Source organism: Fomitiporia mediterranea (genome assembly GCF_000271605.1).
Source record: "Fomitiporia mediterranea MF3/22 unplaced genomic scaffold FOMMEscaffold_5, whole genome shotgun sequence".
NCBI lineage: Eukaryota > Fungi > Basidiomycota > Agaricomycetes > Hymenochaetales > Hymenochaetaceae > Fomitiporia > Fomitiporia mediterranea.
Window position 1 is genome coordinate 2,412,262 of NW_006760390.1, and position 14,146 is coordinate 2,426,407.

Sequence of the window (14,146 nt, forward strand, 5' to 3'; positions counted from 1 at the left end):
CGCAATTACCGATTCGGTAATCACCCGTTTCCGTCTCCTGCCTGTGCAACGATGATCATTGTTTCCAGGAATAGGCCACGCAGACGATCGGCGGCGCTTAGGTTTTGGCTTTCTGTCGTCGGAGTTCAGAAAATAACTACATTATCACTTCCATCTTGTTACAAAGTATATTTAGATACTTGACATCACAAATAAACCGCCCAGAAGCGCTTGGACCAAATACAGGTACAGCAGATAACGATTACAGACATCACCCGGAGAAAAACAAATCCTGTCCACTGTCTCAGGTGCGACACATATAACGACACATAGAAAACGGGCGTCCTGCGCACGGTCCAATAATTATGCATAAAAAAACAAACCGCCGAAATAACTCAGTCGACGGGCAAGTCTTTCCCCGAGCTTGAACCCGCTCCTTGGTGTCCTTCAACCGGCGGACCATCTGGGATGTAGCGCGGTGGCAGCTCAATCACTTCTGCACCTTCTGATGCATACACGGTAACTGGTGCGTGACCTCCATCGTGATGAACGACATAAACCTGGCCGCTCGTGGTTGGCGCGCGCTCCTGTGTCAAAGTCCGATCCGACTCAGTAACTTGTGTGCCAATTGTGTTCCGTCGATTTGATTGGCAAGGCGGCGCATGGTCTGAGTAAATGCTCCCTCTTCCAACTCCTCGTTTGGGTAAACGTTCATCGCCGGACGCCGCCGTAATTGAAAACGGCTCAACATTGTCAGCAGAACCACGTATTTCTGCGACACGGCTGCGCCATCTGGAAACCCACGCCGGTACCATAGCATGATCAAAGGAGGATATTGCCTGCTCTGCAAAGGGATACGACGGATCAATTGACTCGCCATCGTTCCGGCCTCCCCCCTTTTCAGAAATGCTTAGATTGCAATCAATTACCGGTGTACTTCGACGCCGTTTGAGGGTAAACCAAGCGATTAGACTCCCGATGACTAACCCTCCGATAAGACCTCCAATCCCAGAACCTATGGCTTTTTTATCGGGACCACAACCTGACTCCTGTGACTCCTTTGCACCAAGAGCAAGACAGTCGGTGGGACCCTCTCCTCCACTATGCAGAGGGCCGTTGGCCCAAGTTTGCCCATTCGCATCTACCAGAGATATGAAAAAAGGCGATGCCCAAGACTGCAGTAACGCAATAAATAAGATTCAATGGGAAAATTGCCAATGCAAAGTTTGCTTACTAGCTGTACTGTCCAATTGATAGGGCTCATATCATTGCTAGTAATATTCCATGGAGGGTGGAGAGCCGGCGCAACCTAAAGGTAAATCGCTCAGTATAATGAAAGGTACGGAAGATAGCATAACGCAAACCTACCGTCAAGGTAAATGGTGGCGTCCCGTTCTTTGGTGTAATGCTAATATCTGTGCACTTTACGCGCTTTATTGAGAGCTGACGCAAGATACTAACGCATATGATAACACACCTGGTCGACAAAGCCGTATTGAGACCTGTAGAGTGTAGGAAAGAGAATTTAATAGAATTAAGTAGAATACATTGCATTCGTGGGGCGTACAAGGGTCCAGTGTGATCCTGCGCATCCACATCCAAAATACCGGCAGGAAAAGTCAAGTTTTGGCAGACAGGAGGGTCATCCAAGGTAGAATTCGCAGCAGGAATAACTGTATCCATTCGCTGACAGCCTCCGGATACACCATTCGAATCGAACTGTTTGTCGTCAGTGAGTGCTACTCACACGAAGTAGTGTACCCACCATACAAATTTGATACTTCACGCCAATTGTTCAGACAGTGCTAAGGCAGGGCTTTACTAAGTTGCTTACTTGAGTCCCTGGGACATACGGTACCGGCCAATCCTAAGGGGTTCGTATAAGCTTGGAGGTTGCGAAAGTATATGTTTATTACTTACAATCTGAAGATCACTTCCAACGTTTATGACCTATAGAGGATTTGATCAGAGACTGGCAAGCGCAGAAGATGTAGAGTCTTACTGAAGGGAACAAAAATGTCCTGAAGTCCTGAAGTCAGCGAATTTCAGTTAGCGATAAAATTGGACAACACGAACGACGTATAGACCTGCATGTAGTACGGTGCTACAGGATTCGGTCTAGAAAACAATATGATATTAACGTTGATGATTATGCCTGGGGTAAGCCTTCCTACCCTGTTGTGAATGAGGCGCGGCCCCATGAGAGACTGGACGGATTAACATTCGGGTTTGAGGATATATGACCAAATACCTATTAAGAAGACACATACTGTAAAGAATCGCACTGCGCTGCAGGAAGAGAGGCCAGTAAGCGAGGCATCAGGAAACTGGGGCGAAGTTAAGGTCTCACTTGTCGTTGGTATCGGGACTGGCTCGCTAGTTGGGGTATAGTCAAAGGCAAAGCCTAGATCTAGCAGCTTCTCTGTTGGAGTAGCGGCAACTACAGATAGAAAACATATGCTGCAAAGGGAGAGTCGAAATATCATCTATAAACTCTCTAATCGTAAGGCGAAATGGTTGTGGGGATATAGGATATCAGTCATATAGGGTGAGGGTGCGAAGTCCATTTATACTATGATACTGTGCGAAGTAATCATGGCCCGCATTGACGACTGCAGCCAGTCTCAACCAAGACTTCTACTGGTCTCTTTGCGCGTCATTCCGGTGTGTGAATCCGACTTCGAACGGAAGTAATTAAAGTCGTCCGTGTGTACGTGATGCAACCGCTTTCGTGTTACCGGATTTACGTCCATGACGAGTTAAGACTCCGAATGACATTGCTTTGCTTCTGGATCTTCTGATCTAGATGGAAGTCAAGAATAATTTGTGAGTCACCTCAAGCCCATAGTTACCTGGGTCAATACCTGATACCAAAATAGGCAATCTTCTCATTGCGGAAAATGGGTCAATGAACCAAGAAATTGGACCAAGGGAACAACGCGCCTTCAACACCAGTGAAAGATAGACATACGAAAAACAAATCAATATATGTAAGCGTATCTATCCCACTACCTCGTTCAAGAATTATTGTGGATTGTTTATTTTCGCTTTTTTCAGATCAGCCTCTCGGCGCAACTTCTGGATCTCTCCCGTCATGATGCTTGCCAACCATCGCCGCTTCTTTGATAAGGAAACCGTATAGACAGGCACAATACTTGTACAACAAAAAGCTCCGACTCTCCGCTTGGAAGACTATTAAAATAACACATTAATCTACCGATGAATATTCCTTCGTTCTATGTTTCTCATGTGGGGTGCCCAAACATAGATAGTAACTTCAGTTGATCGACTATTCACGTTTGTTAAAATCGGTCTACCTTTGTTGAAGGTCATGTGTACTTACCCTTCTTTAATGGTTTGGAGAAAAAAGCATTCATCCCAGCGCTCAGGCATAGCTGTTTCGTTGACTCTTGGCAATCTGCACTCAAAGCCACGACTATCGGTACGGGAACAACGTCAGAGATCGACGAAGAAAAGAGTAAACGACAGTTGCATACTTGGAAGAGTTGTCGTCACTTTGTTTCTACCCTCCAAAAGGCGGATCCGTTTGCAAGCATCAATGCCGTCGCATATTGGCATATCTATCGAAAGGAGCCAGTAATTAAAGGCAAATCTGAATAATAGGTAGAACTTACGGTGGTCGAACAGGGCGACTGAGAAGTATCCGGGTTCATGTGCTTCCCACTCTGATGATTCCTGTGAGTACAATCAATGTCATCATCTGAGCATGAATTCACCTTTGACAGCCTCATCGCCATTCGATGCTGCTGTTACGATCAGATCGTGGCGCTCCAATTGTTGCTTCAGTAGTTGTTGGGCGACAGGATTATCTGATAGAAGTGTGTCACTCAAGGCACAATCGAGACGAGAATAAGGATCACGTACCTTCTGCGATCAAGACTCTACCAAAAACCGTTCTCGGAGGTAAGGTCTCCGCATCTAATGCCTTGGAAACATCCGACGGTTGGCCCGGGTATACATCGGTTCCGATGCCCCGCAGCCTCGCTAAAGTTTGCCTGAACGAGTAAATATTAATCAAGCGTCACACGCCGAATTAGTGTCTTCCTACTGACAGAAGACGAAGCCTTCGCTGTGGCTTTGTGAAACGGACAACGCCAGCTTGGACAGCACCAGTCGATTGTTGACGTGATAAGGTCTCCGACGTAGGGGTAAAAAGATGAATGATCTTTGGGTCGCTGGTAGCACCAGAAGTCAATCGAATATATTGAGCCAACTCGTTAACACGAGCCTCCGACTGTTCATCAACCAAAATGAAATCCGGTGCCGTTCTCTTTGCCTCCGTGTTTTTCAAAGACAACTCGACTTCTTCCACAGACTTTAGTGAGGTCACAAAAAAGCCGTTTAGTAAGGTATTCAACAAGGAACGGGTCGTTTCCGAAGGCGACGAGATCGTTATTCGTGGAGGTCGTGGTTTAAGGAGCAGCTGTCTGAGATTCTCCAAGTCCTCTGACGCAGAAGTTAGTTGAGTGATGATTATCACAATCGAACACCTACCAGCTGCCTGTCTTGACTCCTGTGATTCGAAGACCTTAACAGGAATCGAGAAGTAGAAAAGGGACCCAACTCCAAGTTCGGTTTCCTCAACTCCGATAACACCTTTCATCAGACTTACGAGCTGACGAGATATACTTAATCCCAAGCCTGTGCCACTTTATAATATCGTAGTAATTGAGAAGATGCTTAAAATTGTAAGCGTAGTCACGTACCCAAACTTTCTCGTTGAGGAAGTGTCTGCTTGCTGAAATGGTATAAATAGTTGTTCTCTGTCCGCTTTTGACAGCCCAATTCCGGTATCTCTGAGAATGGAAAGTTCAGGGACGACATGACAATGATAAGGTGAGAGCCAATTACTGTATAGTAAACTTCAGGAACACATGCCCTTCCTCGGCTTGAGCCATCCTTGTCTGGTCCACAGAACAGACGACGCGAACAAAGCCAGATGCAGCTGCAAAATTCGATGAGTTAGCATTGCACGGATCAATGGGATAGGTCTGCTCACTGAATTTAACGGCGTTGCCAATCAGATTCATTAGGACTGAGGCTAATGTCAAATTCGGTCTCAGGATACTATTTGGCTCTACACACCTTGACGGATCCGAGCATAATCGGCCTCTACCCCTGATGTTTATGCCATTTGTCAAATTAACAATCATTCATGTAAAAGGGCTTGAATTACTCACATGTAGGGACTTCTGGTCTGATGTCGAATGACATGTCGAGCTTCTTAGCTGCCATTGGAAGGAGCAGCTCCATGCAGTCCTAAGAATACGGGTCAAAATTTGAAAGTAACAAACTATTGTGGAGTACACACAGCAATAATGTTCTCCACAGGAAAGCCAGAAAATTCTAGTTTGAGAGCTGCAGGTCTTTAAACATGGGTAAACATGCGAGCACGAAAAACCGGAACTGACCAGATGCTTCTAATTTGCTGTAGTCTAGAATGGAATCTATGATCTGGGGTGTTGTCAGGTCAACAATATATTGTAGACAATAAATTAAATTCCATGCCTTAAGCAGGAGTTCACAGCTCATTTTAGCCGTCATTACAATCTCTTGCTGTGCTGCATTTAATTCGGTGCCAGCCAGAATATCCAAAAGTCCGTAAAAAGAGCTGTCCGCAAGGTATAGGTGTCAGTTGGTTGAACTATACAATTTACGAGTGCATACCTGAAAGGAGTACGAAGCTCGTGACTCATTGAAGCTAGGAAATTACTCTTGATTTTCGATGCCTTCAGCGCCTCTTCTCGACTTCGTCGCGCTTCCTCTAGTGCAGCTCGCTGGGATGAAATCATCTTGAGGTTTTCGCGTGTCCCTAGGAATACACATTCAGGGTCTTTTATTAAGGTAGTCTTAACCCGTGTCCCACTTGCCTGCTTGAACCGAGCGAAAGAGAAGAGCATTAGATATGCTAAGCAAAAAAAATAAGGACGTAAGACCATAGGAATCTTGGATGGGTCTATATACTTCGACACACCTGGTGCTAGCTTGTTGAAGGAATAAGGTGAGAATATCCACGGTTGACTGCAGGAACGAATATCTTGATGCCAGATAGACCGCTCCAAATGTCTGTCCACGATTGCTGTATATTGGCAAGCAAATAACGGCTCTATAGGGGCTATACTGAGCTTCCGCAGCAAATCGAGAATCGAGTGCCATGTCATCAAAAACCACGCGAGATCTCGAGTTAAGACCTTGTATAATTTTAGCATTTATCTCTGCATGGTAGTCAGATAAGGGACCTACAATGTTCTATTACTGTTCGCTGAAGTGGATCTGATATTGTCCGAATGTGCTTCGGGTTCCTATGTTAAAGGTAGATAAAGTATATGCGAGGAAGATCAATGCGTGGAATCTTACTCATGCACGACACATGGCGCTAACAAAAATAAAAATAAAGAAAGTCTCAGAAGACTAGCAACGATAAGTTGTTCTAAGCATACCGGGTGGTACCATCGAAGTCGCTACCGTATAGTCACGTTCCCGAGCCATGACAACGCAAGCACAATGCGCTCCTGAACTTTCGGCCGCAATCTCTGTCAGTCTTCGCAGAGCTGAGGAAAGATTTATGTCAGAAGCGATGTCACTGCTCCAACGAAGAATAGCCGAGAGATCGGATGATGTCAATCGACTGGTTTCTTCGCCACGGTAATCTTCGCCGGGCAGTTCATCTGTCAACGCTGATTGACGCAAATTCATTATCACGTTCTCCGTCTGAACGCCTACATCTGACGAGAAGATGCTCGTCTTCCGGGTCTTTTCAGCAGACGCCCCAGCAATGGATGAAAGATACTTGCTGCAAAAAGCCTTAGAATGGATAAGGTCTGTCAAACAAGGAGGGACGTCATACACAATGCCTCTGGCACCCCACTTAGACTGTTTTAAGATACCTCGATGTCGAAGTTCATTGCCGAGGCCAGAAACACCTAATACAAATGAGAAACGCACATTTGAGGAGGGCTCTCTCTAACTTACCCGTACGAACTAAATAGCTTCCTTGCTACCGGGTTCTTAACAGCCTGTATTTCTATAAACATCCTGTTAAATCACGTACCAGAAAGAGAGCCCAACCCTCTTCAAAGAGCCAGCTATGTTCGTGTGCAGACCTGAATTCGCTATGCTTAAAGCACCGTCTACCATGGATTGAGAAGGACGTACATTACAGCGTCGTCATACTTTCTGAGTGCACTTGGATCATCGTTCAGAGCAGCGAGTTCGGCGTCCTGGACAAGAGCATCTATCTGAATCCGCGAATTACTTTCGGCTGTGAGACTACGTACCACAAGAGCAATCCAAGTCGAAGTGTTGACTGGACTCGATGCTAACCATCTGGAATGAGGGTAGAGTCAATCGTTGACATAGAAATGCTTGTAGACGTACTTGCGAATGAATGCTTGATTCAGATCAATTTGCCTCAGATATTGCTCTTGTTGAATATCAGACAGATGGTTTTCCCTAATACAGTTGATCATGGCTAGACTGTGATAACAAAGAGAGAACCGTATATGCCGGTGGTTTGGATGACGTCTGGCCGATTCAAGTACCGAAAATCCAAATTCGGCAGCCTCGGAGAAATACCCAAAACAAAAAAGTCCAACAACTTTGAAAGCATTGTACCAGCCTAATACCAATGGCGGGTTATTCGACGTGAGTAATACGTGCTGTAAGTAATCCTGTTCATTAAATGACTCGGTGTCAAAGAGTATTGAAGCTGATGGTGCTGTTGAAGAATAATGAACAGTATTGCCACTGATAGCTCGTATAAGCATCAATATTCCATTTGCCTACGAAACAAACTGAGCAACCCGGAGTAGTAAAAGTCCAAAAGACTCACAAAGGTAAGTCTATCCGATTTAGGTGTCCAGGATATAATATCGTCTACTGCCTATGGACTGGCTCAGATAAAACAGCTTGCTTCTCAAGTATAAGAGTCATACGTCTTCTGCTTCTGGTAAGAGTTCTCCGACTAGATTGAAGTCAGTCAAGGGTCAATTCTATTAAAGGTGAGTTTCGCTCACGATGTTCACAACAGAAAAATCGATTCAAGATACCGTGGATAAGTGCAAATTCGGCAAATACCCTGTATGCGCCATTAGAATTACACCCAAATACATGCCAAGATTTGACTATACCTGTCTCCACTAGACAGGCCATACTTCAGAGCTAGCTCACATCGAGGGATATTCTCTCTGATATGGACGTTGTCGTAGCCGGAAACCTGAAGCTTCTCAGAACACAATTTTATGTCATCGATACGGATTTCTCACCAGAGAGCAGTATAACACTTATAACTAGAGGTTCAGACTAACAGGCCGAATGAAGATGAATGTGAACTAACCAAGTGCACGACTGTATGAAAGAGATTCTCAATCAGAGAGAAGTACTAGGAATAGAATAATGCAATGGCAGACCATTTGTCTGAGCTAGTGCCATGCGCATCTGCTATCTGGAGCCCGGCTTGGCCAAGTTCTCTCGAGAAGTCGTAGAGACCACGCTGCTCGGCAGACGCTGTCCTCTATTTTCAATTTTTGTATTGAGCACGATGACGCTCATGACTGACCTCCTAAAGCCCAAAAAAACCCCATTGATACTCCAGCACACATTCCAGAACTAGTTGCATAGTAAGACAGATGTCAGTATTACAAAAGATTTCATTCACCTCAGAGCCGCCTTTATGATCGTGAGGCTGAGAAGTATCACATCGGAAAATCCATCGCCATGACGCCAGTATGCATTTAGTACTAGGAGGAACAAGTATTAGATAGTAGAAACAGGTGCAAAGAACATATTAGATTCCTTACTTGCAACAGTAAGAAGTTGGATAATAAGCTCTGCGCGAGGATCATCAACGCGAGGAAGCTTCACGAGTTTTTCAAACCCGATAGCTAAAATCGCAGTCTTCACTTCTTCGAATAATGCATCCATTTCCTCTGCTGATGGGTCCAAGTTGACTTTCAAGCCAAGTAATTCAAGAGCCTCAATAGTCTTTTCTAGGCCTCCAGCGAAGTCATTCAATAAAAAGGCATTGCTACTCCTAAGTTTGAGACTCCGGGCTTTGTCTTCCGGGGTATTCGCCTGTCTCTCCGCCAAACACACATTGGACGCTTCAACATCACCTACAAGCAGTTACCAAAATAAAACAATATGTGAACAATTGGTTTCATTAAACTTTTAGGAACTGGAATACCTTTCCACTGATGAAGCCTAGAACTATAATGAGTCAATTGTTACAAAGGACCAAATAAATGTCTTACTCAGCTAATTTAAGATAAAGAGCGAAAGTCCTTGAGTAGTCGACTACCCAATCTTCGTCTGTTAGCAGAAACTGAGCGTTCTTCAGCGTTTCAAGGGCAAGCTATGATTAAGAGGGAATCAGTAAAGTCATAAATACCGACACTGGTATAAAACCTCGTGTGCACCGCGGGCCCACGCGGCAAGACCAGCTTCATGTAACTGTCCAAGAATTTCCTTTCTGATATGATTCTCCTTTATGAGATTAAGGCACCTGGTAGGAAGAAAGTCAAGTAGTGTAAAACTTGCACCAGAATCATTCTACCGTTTGGCATGTTCTGCTATACGATAAGGGTCGACTACTCGTTCATCTTGACGTAGCATAAGAATTATCTAGGGCAATTGTACGTTAAGTCGAGTTATTCTTTGGCTCACGAACAAGCACGTTATGTAAAACTTACTCTAAGAGACATATTTGCTATAGTACCCTCCGGCAGTTTTTCTGCCATGGCGATAGCTGTCTGCCGATGCCTGTCATGAGCGAAGGAACACATGTCACGGGCCCTCTGCATAAGCCATCCTTCCGCTATAGCTGCTTGCAAGCCCTTTATGGAAGATCTTGTAGCACTTCGACCTGTCAGCTCTTTCATACTGGGTACCGGTTGTGATCGCCATGCTTCGTCTGCTTCGGACTCGCCATCACTTCCACTACTTGAGTCCTCCCAATCAATCACGGATGCCACCTGAACGAATGTGAGTAAGTGAACAACGTGTCTTTGACTCAGATGTGTACCTCATCAGCTTTGAACCTGTGAATAGATATTGAGAATCCGTCTATATGGTGTGAAGCATGGACACATACGTAGATCCAAAATGACTTGCCCAAATCAAATAGCGCTGTGCATCGCTCGGTAGCTCTCGCCAATGCGACACAAGATATATATGCTGATCAGGCAATGTCAACGGCTGCTCGGAAACAAGATTAGCTTCTATCTGCTTCAAGTCAAATGTCCAATAATTTGATTGCCAGTCGAAGACGATCTGTTATACTTTCATAAGATAATACAATTCCAGCATATTCCGGTTTTACCGACCTGATGATGTCGATACAGAGACATGAGGAAATTCCGAACGGCAAATGCATTACCCTGCGAGATTCGATATACGACTCGTGACAGCTGAACGCAGTCGTCTTTGGAGCGTCGTAGAGTTTTCGAAACAAGAGAAAGAACGTTAGCTGCACTCATTGGCTCCAGGGTTATCCAAGTGACCCGAGACTTGCTCCCTAATACTTGTCGAAGTCGGTCTACCTTCGCACTTTCCCAAAAATCATTATGTAGAAAAGAGAGTTAAGATGGAACTAAACTCACGGATCTTCCGACCTCACCGAACCCAAGATAAGCTAGTATCGTATTATGAAGTGAATCGTTTAGAAACTAGTGAATCTGAACAGCTTACCATCCGGCTTTTCGAATTTGCAAGAGCCTGTACAAGGTCCAATGATCTTCAGAAAGTGAAAAATTAGAACAAGAGGATAGCCGTGTCTGAGAAGTATACGAACGATTCGTCTGCCTCATGAAGATCATCCAAAAATAGGGCGAGGAGTCGGACATCAGCCAGGACGGCGAAGACTTGCTCCACTAACGTCTGAAAGCGAACGCGTAACTCAGCCGTGGACAGAAGCTCGAGGTCTGGGGTATTAATGTCCACCCCGTGCCTTTTGAGCATGTCCTTAAACTCTGGAGCACCTTGGTACAATAAAGGCGCATTATTCAAGAGAGGCCCTAGCCTACTCCGTAAAGTCATTACGAAGCGTTGTATGTCCGTCTGGAAAATCATCAATTGCCGAAGTACAGAAGAAAGACATTGTAGCTGAAAGAGGAAATTTAAATATTTAGTTCGGGTAGGCTGGTCCTACACTTACTATAGCAGTGAATGGGGCTGTCGTTTGCTTTTGAAACTGACACAATATAAATTATTAGCGCGCAGAACCAACATATGAATAGCCTCACTTTTGCGTGTCCCCAAAGCCCATGTGCTAGAAAAGACAATAAGCGTGAGTCATTTATAGTAATTCGTACATACCTCTCCACTTTGTCTGGTTCGCGAGAATTATGGAACTTTTCCCAACCCTGTCTAACATATCAACGAGTCGTAAAGGCCATATAAAATGATACTGACCCTGCAGGACCTGCAATAACGACGGAGCGAGCTGTACCGATCACCACATAAATTAAAACCTCGTTTTGAACTGCTGAAGAACATACGGACTTGCGCTTCGTGCTGCCCGGGTCCGGGATGCATGGCGACTATTTCGAGAACGATGACGTTCCAGTCCTAGAGACGATAATGAGATAGGACTGCCCTCTCGAGCTTGGCTATGCCTCGCGGTAGTTGGCCTTGTAGTGCTCTCGGATGCTATACTAGGCCCAGCTGCTAAACTTACAACGACACTAGATGGTGAACCAGAGATGCTTGATGATATCGCTGACTCGCTACGGTCATCAGGTACATCGGTATGTACAGACGGCGCTTGCTGGCTGCCACCAGCAGAATAAGACGTCGAGAACGAAGGCCTGTGTGTTCCAAACTGACGTGCATGACTTGAGGCGACTTGTCGAATGACACCACGGATGATTTCAAGCTCCTTGTCTCGTCCGAACTAAGATTTCTTTCTTAGAATATAACGAGAACGGCTTTGTCAGATGAAGGCTCGGAGCTCCCACGCACCAAAACGTTCGGAATAGTAAAACCCTAATAAATCCGCACTGTTCAATCGACAACTTACTGCGGAATAGCGGGAAACAACCACGTACAAGGTATTTGTCATTCAAGGCTATGTCAAAAGATGGAATAAGCTAGTCCGGGCCGGGATTAGTTTGTATTGTGTATTCTCTGTGCATAGATCGTACCTCCATAGATTGCTCGGAAACGACAGATGATACAGCAGATAAGAGCCTTCGCTGGCACTCCAGAAGGTCAGCTTTCAGCCCGTACGCACTGTTATATCGGGCATCTGGGCTCTTTGCGAGTAACTATATGTGCCAGTCAGACAATTCCTTATGCAGTTCTCTTTGCCTACTTTTTCAATGATCTGGGCAACAACATGTGGTATGTCTCTTCTAAACTCGTGAACGGGTATGGGGCGCCTTTGAGCAATCGCATGAAGAATCTCCATCGGACTTCCTTCGAATGGCATCTGTCCATGACCGACTAGCAGCGTCCAGAACAGGACACCTAAGGAAAATTTCAGCCAAAACTCGGCATATCAACATCAAACTGCATTATACCAAGCGAATATAAGTCAGTCCGATGATCTTCGTGCGCCGTTTCCACACTTCCAGTCTGTTCTGGAGCGAGATAGCAAAGTGCCTCCTTGACTTTCCGTTTCGAAAGTTCTTCCAAAGTATCCGCCGCGATCACTAGAGCTGAAGGACCACCTAGTTGCTCGAGCGAGATTGATCGGTTCCCAAAGTGCGCAAATCGCACCAAACCCGAATGGCCGTTCAAATGAAATGCATTAGCGCGGACTTCGCGGTGGATGATGCCATGTCTAAGAACAGTGAGTCACTCAACACTTTCCTATGATGAAATAAAATGGTTTACTTATGAACAAGCTCCAAGCAATGCGTTGATTGAATAGCGAATCTAACGTGGAAAATAAGCGCCGAACTTCCGAAACAATCAGTGAACGTACTCCAGAAACGACGCTAGATCCATCATGGTATAATCATCGTAATCCGCCTGGGAATCTTCTTCGCTAGCGTTGCCCGAGTACACGTCGTCCTGAGGCTTTGAAGAGTGTTTTTCCGGGGTGGTCGCCAGGAGAAGTTCGTTCACTTTTGACGGAGGGAAGTAGCGGCCGAGGTCATTGGGACCAGGATACGCGACAAGCAGGATGACGCAGTCTCCGCTCTCTCTTTTAAAAAATGACAGGACAGTCAGACGCAGACGTTTTTAAGAATCAGGACCGTTGCCAAGTGACAGACCTCGGGAGTGTCATGAGTTCTATGACGCGCAGTACGATGCTGGTAGCCTCCGATGTGCCGGAAAGCTGGTCAAGACTTGCGCGTTTATTTAACACTTGAAATCCTTATCCAATAAAATTAATAGAATTCTGCTCACATATGAGCTTCGCGCTCCTGAAGCAAGCAAGATAATGAATAACGAGTAATACAAATAAAGTGTAATCGGAGTGCGCACCAGGCAAATTGCTCCGCTCCCGGACTTTCATAAAGAAATATGAGAATCAAGATATGAAGTTTATGTAAAAATGCATCACGGAGAAAAGCGACTCACGGCTGGCGCGATCTTAGCCAAGACATTCTGACCATCTCGCAAGTCGACTCCTACAGCCAAAATTGTCTGGGAACCCGTATCAGACCATTCATGGGCCTTCAAAGCAAGTTAACTAAGCACATTGATATTCAATGAGAGCGACCACGTACTGTTTCAAATGCGTAACCAGGGATCGCAAGCTCGCCGTCTCTGAAGAATAGGTTTGGCAGCACGGGCTGCACCAACTTCCTCCTCATTTGAGACGAAGGTGATTAACTGGCCGACAGGGTCGATCTGAATCGCCGTTCTTTATGTTGTTGTACGACAAGTGATGACTTGGTCAATAGCCGGGATCAAGAGGATCCTGGACCTGGAGAACAGTGGGGAGACTCGATTGCCATCACGGGACGGACGGAACAATCCGACTGAAACGGGCAGAGGGATGACGTCCTCGTTGATGCATTGAGTCTGGCGTGTCTCCGCTCTCAGGCCCTCAACTGTCTCTGCGGATCTTATTTACACTTATTTGCGATCACGAACGTTAAACGCCGAACTCGTTGGTTAAAAGAATACGTATATTACAGGCGATCGAGATGAACGTAAGCAGTGCATAACACTCAGAATTGAGACATTAAACCAC

The 14,146-nt window shown here is 45.5% G+C and overlaps 2 protein-coding genes across 2 annotated transcripts; both read right to left on the minus strand.

Annotated features, from left to right (window-relative positions):
• Positions 1 to 157: 157 nt before the first annotated feature.
• FOMMEDRAFT_19513 (uncharacterized protein) lies at positions 158 to 2,456 on the minus strand (the record flags this gene model as incomplete). Its single annotated transcript, XM_007265791.1, has 12 exons — positions 2,330 to 2,456; positions 2,250 to 2,268; positions 2,154 to 2,186; positions 2,056 to 2,097; positions 1,982 to 2,000; positions 1,900 to 1,929; positions 1,745 to 1,846; positions 1,547 to 1,698; positions 1,457 to 1,481; positions 1,348 to 1,401; positions 1,214 to 1,288; positions 158 to 1,154 (listed from the first exon to the last, which is right to left on the minus strand). Coding segments are annotated over exons 8-12 (430 nt in total), but the record flags the coding sequence as incomplete, so codon positions are not given.
• A 52-nt stretch (positions 2,457 to 2,508) lies between these two features.
• On the minus strand, positions 2,509 to 13,847 carry FOMMEDRAFT_19514 (dual-domain HisK/Mak2 protein kinase). The gene is made up of 67 exons (XM_007265792.1): positions 13,677 to 13,847; positions 13,528 to 13,623; positions 13,432 to 13,455; positions 13,354 to 13,370; positions 13,218 to 13,292; positions 12,926 to 13,147; positions 12,837 to 12,876; positions 12,519 to 12,783; positions 12,311 to 12,465; positions 12,141 to 12,263; positions 12,045 to 12,086; positions 11,959 to 11,982; positions 11,500 to 11,890; positions 11,410 to 11,440; positions 11,314 to 11,360; positions 11,241 to 11,266; positions 11,153 to 11,188; positions 10,790 to 11,100; positions 10,687 to 10,732; positions 10,599 to 10,630; positions 10,323 to 10,545; positions 10,091 to 10,269; positions 10,022 to 10,037; positions 9,690 to 9,971; positions 9,554 to 9,621; positions 9,406 to 9,502; positions 9,252 to 9,352; positions 9,185 to 9,201; positions 8,799 to 9,113; positions 8,657 to 8,738; positions 8,558 to 8,607; positions 8,409 to 8,505; positions 8,336 to 8,346; positions 8,265 to 8,281; positions 8,130 to 8,215; positions 8,016 to 8,077; positions 7,935 to 7,963; positions 7,832 to 7,882; positions 7,378 to 7,781; positions 7,278 to 7,326; positions 7,156 to 7,220; positions 7,052 to 7,103; positions 6,973 to 6,997; positions 6,848 to 6,923; positions 6,441 to 6,793; positions 6,358 to 6,376; positions 6,244 to 6,302; positions 5,975 to 6,191; positions 5,871 to 5,908; positions 5,668 to 5,812; positions 5,509 to 5,611; positions 5,412 to 5,454; positions 5,312 to 5,358; positions 5,181 to 5,259; positions 5,086 to 5,118; positions 5,000 to 5,035; positions 4,852 to 4,945; positions 4,707 to 4,796; positions 4,495 to 4,649; positions 4,053 to 4,446; positions 3,865 to 3,995; positions 3,717 to 3,809; positions 3,615 to 3,665; positions 3,477 to 3,560; positions 3,323 to 3,415; positions 2,923 to 3,268; positions 2,509 to 2,863 (listed from the first exon to the last, which is right to left on the minus strand). The coding sequence occupies exons 1-66, from the start codon at positions 13,761 to 13,763 to the stop codon at positions 3,225 to 3,227; spliced, it is 6,945 nt and encodes a 2,314-aa protein (XP_007265854.1). The 5' UTR covers positions 13,764 to 13,847; the 3' UTR covers positions 2,509 to 2,863; positions 2,923 to 3,224.
• Between the last annotated feature and the right edge of the window lie 299 nt (positions 13,848 to 14,146).

What these genes read in the sequence shown, in the direction of transcription:
- FOMMEDRAFT_19514 (XM_007265792.1), bottom strand. Translation starts at nt 13,763, where the DNA reads ATGAGGAGGAAGTTGGTGCAGCCCGTGCTGCCAAACCTATTCTTCAGA. An exon ending in CAGACCAGAAGTCCCTACAT is followed by an intron (nt 5,119 to 5,180) that starts GTGAGTAATTCA and finishes CATAAACATCAG; the next exon opens with GGGTAGAGGCCGATTATGCT. An exon ending in TGGCAACGCCGTTAAATTCA is followed by an intron (nt 4,946 to 4,999) that starts GTGAGCAGACCT and finishes CGAATTTTGCAG; the next exon opens with CTGCATCTGGCTTTGTTCGC.